The sequence below is a fragment of the Gymnodraco acuticeps genome, unplaced genomic scaffold (assembly GCF_902827175.1).
Source record: "Gymnodraco acuticeps unplaced genomic scaffold, fGymAcu1.1, whole genome shotgun sequence".
In the NCBI taxonomy this organism is placed as follows: domain Eukaryota; kingdom Metazoa; phylum Chordata; class Actinopteri; order Perciformes; family Bathydraconidae; genus Gymnodraco; species Gymnodraco acuticeps.
The window spans coordinates 3,981,105-3,989,335 of NW_022990940.1; the positions used below are offsets into that span (position 1 = coordinate 3,981,105).

The following is an 8,231-nucleotide window of genomic DNA, read 5'->3' on the forward strand; positions in this document are numbered from 1 at the left end:
CGCTCCATTGGTCATAATAGAGTGTAGTGTTTGTGTTTGCCTTGAATTGGTCTGAAAGAGGGTATTCTGCTGGCTGGCACCTGGGGGGTGCACTAAAAAAGAGCAAGGCATTCATAAAGAAGAGTGCAAAAAACCAGGCTGGTCCTTTTATATGGCCGAGTACCGTTAGACGGCCACACACAAACCAAGCTGACGGAGCAGCAGGAGAGGAGGCCACACAAAGCCGCCCTCTGAGGGACCCTGGACTCGGCCCCTCCCCCCCCACCACACTCTCTTGCCATGTTTTATAGGCTTGGCTGCATTAACCATAGCAGCCTAATCAACCTGCAAGAATGCTGTCCTTGATTGCCACCCCTACACAATGTGCTCTCCCCATTACTGCTTTTACCCAAACATTGGGTGGTTTACATCACCTTGGGGCATCACATTTCTCCTAGGGTCAAAGGGTGGCGGCCCCAACATGTTGCCATGACACCAGATTCTTGGGTTTGTTGTTAAATGTAAGTATTGTTTCCTGAAGTCTGTTTCTCTTCTGGCTAAAAGTAAAGTATGTTCATCCGATACCCCCCATGCCTACCAAGGTCGAAATCATCTGATATATCAGGTTTTGGCTACCGAGGAGATTCAGTTTATCAAAAATAAGGTCATTGTTGGTTTGCTTTTCTTCATAGGAAGTGTAGATAACACAAAAACTAAAAACCACATATGCTTTTACTAAAGGCACATGAAACATTGTACATGAATACAACTACATGAAGTATTGCTTAAATACTGCACTATGTATGTAACCCATACTAATTACCAAGTTTTTGGATGAATCACTGTTAATACAACGTCCAATAATTGTGAAAACTGCCCATGAAAAATGTGTGTGACGAACAGACCAAATTGTTTGTTTTTTGTCAGAAAATAATAAAAATAGACTTTTTAATGTGAATAGCTGTAAATTATACAATTAATATTAGCATAATTTAGCTGTTGGATTTCAGGTTCCTGGTGCTGTTCATGCATCGCTCACCATTACAACATTTTCAAATTCATTTTGGGTCTTTCAGCACTATATTAATGATAGCTCAATTTGCACTTGTTTATGTAGCAACAGTGAGCATTGTTAATGCAAAAATAAAATACTACAAAGTATGGAGAAAAGCTAGTTTTATTGCATAGTGTGAGAATGAAAATCAGATGCAGAAACACTTTTTAATCAGTCACTTTAATTACAGTGATTTTTCCTCACAAAACAAAAGCTTTACATAAAAAAACAGACAAACTTAAGAGATTAAGAGTTTCCAAATATTTAGGCAGTTATAAATCAAAAGAAAGTTTGATGAACCCTCAAGACATGACCAGATCAGTAAAGTAACCCACACCTTTTTAGAAAATAAACTTGAAAATAAAAGGCAACATGTATCTTGGATAAGAAGGCATATGTATGGCTTCATGTTTGTTCCAAGCACAGCGTGCTGCAGAGAAAAGAAATACTGGCACTTCATAAAACATGTAGCTGACACTGATTTTGTATTGCCATCAAAATGCAAGTTCATAGATTTGATTAGTCTGAATAAAAAAAGACATGACTTACTAGAGCCTTTAGTGAAGACAGTAGGGCCACTGTAGTGTGCAACTCTGTATGTTACAATTACCTAACACAGTCACACGAGTTACAGCATAGGGCTGATGAAATAAGTACTCAGTAATAGTTCCCGTGCAGCCTTAAGATGTAAACACCCAGTAAATATGCATGTCCCGAGCGACCACATCATGCAGATTTGCTAACAAGTATATTGCAAAGGCAGCACATGATAAACCTGAGACTCAGAAATACAAAAACCCAATGCTGCTTCAACGGACTGCCTTTCAAACAACCATGGAGCAGGAAGATGTGATATTGTTGTAGCATTCCTCAATTCAAGCCAACATACTGTATAACAAAGGCTGGTAAGTGTTCACAGACAGGAGTTCTCAACTGGGACAAAGCAATGTCAGTACAGAGTACAAATAGTAAATGCCAGTGTTTACTAAATGATCATTTTGGGGCTGGTACATGTAATTACTGGTTTAAGTAACCACAGTAGCTGCAAGTAGTGAATCAGTGTTTAATTCAGTTTTTGTGAAAATTAAAAGCCCCTCATGGATCACTCCCTGCAGTACATGTGACCACCAGAACAAGCCATCAGATTGCATTGAGGTCCCGGGCCGACGTGCTGGTAAATTCTTTTTCTCACCTCCCTTTTCTTATTCAATGCACACACGGCTGCCCAACAGCCAGAAAGAGAAATAACCACGGTAGGATTTGTAAGAGTGCAATAAGCTGCCCCATTACCAAACATATTTACAGTTACATAAAACAAAATAATAAAACCTGACAGCTTTACAAGAATAGATCACCTCCACCGCTGGCCTTTTTGTTTGTGACGATAACAGTTGAGGTGAGGGCCGCTTCCAGTACTTTTTTTTAAAGAAGGTAACTCAGTTTTGCAACACCTTAAGAGTAGATAGTAAGGTCAGAGATTGGGTGGAGAAGATTAGTTGTGGATAGCAGGTGATTATTAATGGTTCTTGAGCTGACCAGACAACCAATCCAGTCCTTCGTAGAGGCCATCGCCAGAGGTGGCGCAGGTCGCTTGGATGTACCAGTTTCTGTTACGTAGGCTATGGAGACCCAGCTTGTCTGTGAGTTCTGCTGCATTCATAGCGTTTGGAAGATCCTACAAACAATAAACAGGTAAACCATTAGAAGCAAACCCTGTGAATACAACAGGTAAAACTGGCAGGCATTTGTTTTTCATAAACACCTGCTTGTATCAAAAGATTTCCACAAGTATAACTTACTTGTTTGTTGGCAAACACTAATAGAACGGCATCACGTAACTCGTCCTCTCCCAGCATTCTGGCGAGCTCGTCCTGAGCCTCCCCGCATCGCTCTCTGTCGTTGCTGTCCACGACAAAGATGAGACCTGGAAGAGCAAATGGGGAACAAATGAGTGTGGCTGGGAAGTATTACAACTTTTAAATACAAAGCAGAGTACATTTAGTGACTATTAAAAAAGCCCAATACAAGGTTACTGATTTAAAGCCAATAAATATCAGTATTTGATAGTTTAACATAATTGACCGTACCCTGCGTGTTCTGGAAGTAATGACGCCACAGCGGTCGAATTTTGTCTTGACCACCGACATCCCATACTGTGAAACTGATGTTCTTGTATTCTACCGTCTCTACATTGAAACCTGTATTAAAAAAAACACAAATAATCAAATTATTTCCAACAAAGTTCTTATTCAACAGTAATAAGTGCATCTTAACCCCACTATTTTACAGTGTTTGACTTACCTATTGTGGGAATGGTAGTCACGATCTCGCCAAGTTTAAGCTTGTACAAAATGGTTGTCTTTCCTGCTGCGTCCAGACCCACCATGAGGATCCTCATGTCCTTCTTCCCGAACATAGAAGAAAAGAGGTTTGCAAACATATTCCCCATGGCGACTGGTGAAGGGAACCTACTTTGGCAAAAGAAAAAAAACCTGAGGAAAAAAACAAGACAAAGTGTTCAAATGATCGTGTTATTGTATGTACATCTTAAAAGATTGGTCAAGTGATCAATTCATCCCTGGATCTGTCAATAATATTTTCGATAATTGCTTGGATGGAAAATTATTTTCTAAAGCAAAATGTGTAGAGCCACTCCTTGTACTTGTGTTGCTAAATATTCAGAGACTGTATTACATGTGACATAACTCAACATTACTTATAGAGTGGGGTCGCAAAATACAAGCTATTTCAAGAATGCTGTTTTTTACTGACAGGAATGACATCTTGTCGCACTTGCTTATGATACCTATTGTCCTATGATTCAAAGTGCGGTTAATACAGCCTTGGGAAGATAAGATGATTCGACGTATGACGTTCCGACAGGACACCGGAAATGAAATATCTCTATGCTCAATTGGTCGTTTGTTTCAGGTATCTATACATTTTAAACAAAACAACGAGTCCCGACTTGTCCAATAAGATGTATTCCCCCAAAAAGATCTCAAAATGGGCAATGTGTTTGTTAAATAATCAGGGTGTAACGTAAGGTTGCGGACGGATGAGTTCACACATGGGGTTAGCCTTTGGTAGCAATTAGCCGTCGTCCTGTATTAGTAAAGGTAGTTTATTCACCATGAAGACCATGTTAGGACACCGCAATTTCCGCAACGTGGGGACTAAATGAGGCTCACTGAAGTATATTATAGTTCATATTAGCTTGACAAGGTGCAATAGTAAAGGTTACCCGGCTAACCTACATAAACAAACAACAACGTTAGCTTGCTACATTGCTAATACCTGTCGGACCAGTTCCTGCTTTTTACGATTCTCGTTTCATATTTTAATCCCAATTTAATACAGAAGACATGTGGGCGTTATGTGGTGGCGAAAATAATACAATAACAAATGCAAGTAGTTGATTAAGATAAGTTAGCTAGCATTATCGGTAAAGTTAGCTCTCAGCACCCAGTCAGTTTTTCTCCCGGCGTCCTGGATAACTTATTGGAAACGCAGTCACAGAGACGATTCAGCTAAACAACGCATAGCTATTGATGCGACCAACGTGACCTTCGGTGAAAAATTGCAAATTATTCGCTTAAGTTAAGCCTATTTTACACACTTACACAGTTGATGTTTCCTTCCTTCTTCAAGGCGTTTCCTTCCTCAGGAAAATGGCGACGCTTTGACACGTCAGAGGTTCCGTTCCAGCTCAACTTCCGTGATCGTCCGACCAGGAGATGTCGCCCCTTGCGCTGGAGGGGAGAATAACAAGCACCGCTGACACCTTGCTGGTTTAAACCCGGTTTAACCAGTGGTAAAGTAACTACGTAGATTTACTCAACTACTCTACTTAATTGCAATTTTGCCAGTACTTTACTTGAGTATTTCGATTTTTTTCCCCCTACTTTTACTCAACTACAATTCAGAGGTAAATAGTGTACTTTTACTCCGCTATATTTATTTAATACCTTTAGCTACTTTGCAGACTTGATTAATAATGTGAACACCTGGAGTTACATTCACGAGCTACCCTGCAGCATACAAAGTACAGCTAGCAGCAACTTTACCAGCTTTGATAAACACAATACGTTATTCTGAAATGTTACAATTTGCATAATTAGTACTTTATATTTGGATGCTAATACTTTTGGACTTTTACTAGGACATCTACTGGTAACATGGTATTCCTTCACTCTGGTAGTTCTATTTTTACTTAAGTACAATATCTTAGTGCCTCTGTAATTAACTTTTATTAATTTAACATGTGTATTCATTCAAACATGACAAGGGTGTTCACTGTTTGAAATGGTTTAATATTGATTTAAGACAAGAGAGACTTGTCATCCATCTATAAAAATTGATATGATGAACTAATGATGATTTAGGCCTAGTTCAGTGTTTATAAGGTGGCTTAACTGCTGCATATGGGATTCAATTGTTCTACTATCTTATTGTTATGTTTTGTTAAGTGTGCATGGCAGTGTATGATGCTAATTTGTGTTAAAGTAAAGTTTATTTAAAGGGCATTTAAAAGCGACAAATGGGAATTATCGCATCAAAGCACAGACATACATAATAAAATGTAATTAGTAGAGCATATATTGATACATTATTTTTGTTATTATAGCACAACAGTTTTGCACAAACAACAAATAAGATACAATCTGTGGTCAGGCATGTCTTTCAAAAGACAATAAATAGGCCAAAGATAAGAGAAGGATCCCCTTTGGTTTTTGAGATGCGTTGAATGGAGTAGTATCAATATACTTATATATTATTGTTGGTATTTACTTGTCCACAATATTTCATTAATAAATCTAATTAATAAATGTGTTCATATATAATTATAATTGTGTTGTATTGTCAGTCACTGTTATCAATAAGTCTCGGATGCCACAGATTGTTAGAGTTGTTTCTCTTACATGGTAAATATGATGTGTTTATTTTAGGCCAATAACTTCTAAATTATGGTTTGTGCATAATGAAACGGATACCACGCATCCAAGGTCTTATAGGGTGATTCATTTAGGTGATATCAATCTTTATGGATACTTCTTCTAGTGTGACTGTTTAAATTAATCTTCTATAGAGGTATTTGTTTTCAAATGCTGCTACTTCCACTTCCTTTGATGCGTGACCATCTCATTAAGGGAAAGTCTAACCGCGTTATTGTTGGGCTGGTTGAATTTTAACCAGGGTCAACTATGCCTGCTACCCCCAGCAGAGGGGGCAGCAGGAGGGGAGAAGGGCAGGAGAGAGCAGCAGGAGGGGAAAGGGTCTAGTTGGTGATGGACCACACAGTGAAGGCTCATAATGCTGTCTCACTCTGCCTCCATAATTTGTGGTTGTGCCCTGCCAAATGCCTTAGAGATCGCTCTCAGCATATTTTCACAGCAACTGCTGTCTTTTGTATGTGTGTGTGGAAGGTGTTTACAGAGAAGCAATTGTTTAGATACTCAGATTTAACCCTGCTTTCAATATCTATTTGCCGTGGTGCAATCAAACAGAAATGTTTCAAATCTTTATTTACTTTAACACGTTTTAAACAGCTAGAGAATTAGGAACTTTTGAACATCACATTTGCATTACAAAGAATTTCTACTCCTAGCCTTCTCTTAAGGTTTTATATAACCTATTAACAGGACCGTGCCCCCCTTATACAGAATTCAATGTTAACCCATTTTTCTATTCAAACATTTATTTCTTCAATTGATTCAGTCCATTTACATTTTGTTCAGGGGGTAACATTAAAATAACCTGTAAGTCTCTGCTCTAGACAAGAAGGTCACATGCAAAAACTGTTGCAGTATCTCAGACACAGAAAACTATTGGGTTCACAGCCCTCCATTTAAACCTATACAGCACCCCTAATTTATGAGGTGAATACATGGGTGAATAGTGGGAAAATGCATTTGATGCAATACATGTATCCGCCTCCTGCGCATGGCTTAACATCATTAAGTTCAAAGTACTTCATAGGATCCATTTTTGCAAAGCTAGATTAACAAAGATTTATCCAAACCTCTCTGATATTCGTGACAGACGCTCTCCAGCAGACTTCACTCACATGTTCTGGTCACACTCTAGCTTGGTGCAAAAGTATTTTCTGATTTTACATTGGAAAAGACTCCAATCACAACAAATTGTTATCTTTGGTACTAATGGATTGCTAAGGATATTATTCTAATGACTGATAAACAAAGTAATGTACTTTAATTGCCTATTAAGGAAAAACGCTCACTCCCCTCAAACACGACTTGAATGCATGTCATTTCTGAAATTGGAAAATTCGTAAACAATTGCAACCTCTCCCAATGCACTGTTCGATTGGTCTACTCTAGAGGGTTGGAGGATGGAGGTAGATTAATATCATGGGGAATAAAGGGGGGATATTATTTTCTAAAAAGAAAAACAGGAATCCGTACTGTATCGCCATATGTGCAGATGGATTAAAAAAGTGTTTTCAAAGTGAATCACTTTTTTGCAAAACAATTTTCTTAAATAATGACATCTAAAAGAAACCTGTTTTTTCATCTTTGTGATGCAAAACAGGTTCGTTACTTCCTTTTCTGCTGTAACTGAATCAGCTAGACCATAATACTGTTTAAACCACAGCAAAAAATAAATAAATAAAACATCACAGAATAACAGTTTTAACTCTGTTCTGTAATTCCTCACTACAAAATACAACACAGTAGAATCAGATACAAAAAAAAGTAAACTGTTGCAATAACCTGTTACTAGATTTTGTGATTCTCCATTCAGCAACTAAAGTCAAACCCCCGATCCTCCTCTTTGCACAGAGTCAGAGCACAGGTGCAGGTGTTGAGTTGTGACAACAGAGATCAGGGGAAACACGTGCAATGAAAGCTGTTAAAATAATATCTTATAACACCTGTAACTTCTGCCGTAGCCAATTCACATATCTGGACTCTGAGATAATCCCTTTGCTGAAAAATTATGCCCGAGGGCTGAAAATCTCCTTAGACGAGTTGTCATTGTGCTTCAAAAAGATATATGAGGCAGAAATATTGCTCAGAAATCAACTGGATTGTGTCCAGATTAAAAAACATCTCCAATAGCAGCTGACCTATCTTTTTATGAATAACGATTATAACTGGAATTAAAACAAAACACTTTATTGGGTTGACATTGTCATAATATACATTTATAACGTACCGTGAGCCGAATGTACAGT

At 38.3% G+C, this 8,231-nt stretch overlaps 1 protein-coding gene across 2 annotated transcripts; it reads right to left on the reverse strand.

The window, feature by feature from the left end:
- Nucleotides 1-1,138: 1,138 nt before the first annotated feature.
- Nucleotides 1,139-8,231, reverse strand: arf1 (ADP-ribosylation factor 1). 2 transcript variants are annotated; one of them, XM_034234709.1, is made up of 6 exons: nt 8,213-8,231; nt 4,657-4,785; nt 3,335-3,525; nt 3,121-3,231; nt 2,833-2,957; nt 1,139-2,708 (listed from the first exon to the last, which is right to left on the reverse strand). In XM_034234709.1, exons 3-6 carry the CDS (start codon nt 3,480-3,482, stop codon nt 2,550-2,552), a joined length of 543 nt encoding a protein of 180 aa, XP_034090600.1. In that variant the 5' UTR covers nt 3,483-3,525; nt 4,657-4,785; nt 8,213-8,231; the 3' UTR covers nt 1,139-2,549. The 2 variants fall into 2 exon arrangements, with proteins under 2 accessions (XP_034090600.1, XP_034090601.1); XM_034234710.1 differs by lacking the exon at nt 8,213-8,231 and having other exon boundaries at nt 3,335-3,524; nt 4,655-4,785.

Excerpts from the sequence above, each read along its gene's own strand:
- arf1 (XM_034234709.1), bottom strand. The coding sequence starts at position 3,482 with ATGGGGAATATGTTTGCAAACCTCTTTTCTTCTATGTTCGGGAAGAAG. Across the intron at positions 3,232-3,334 it reads GACTACCATTCCCACAATAG|GTTTCAATGTAGAGACGGTA; the intron begins GTAAGTCAAACA and ends TTTTTAATACAG. Across the intron at positions 2,958-3,120 it reads TTACTTCCAGAACACGCAGG|GTCTCATCTTTGTCGTGGAC; the intron begins GTACGGTCAATT and ends TTGCTCTTCCAG.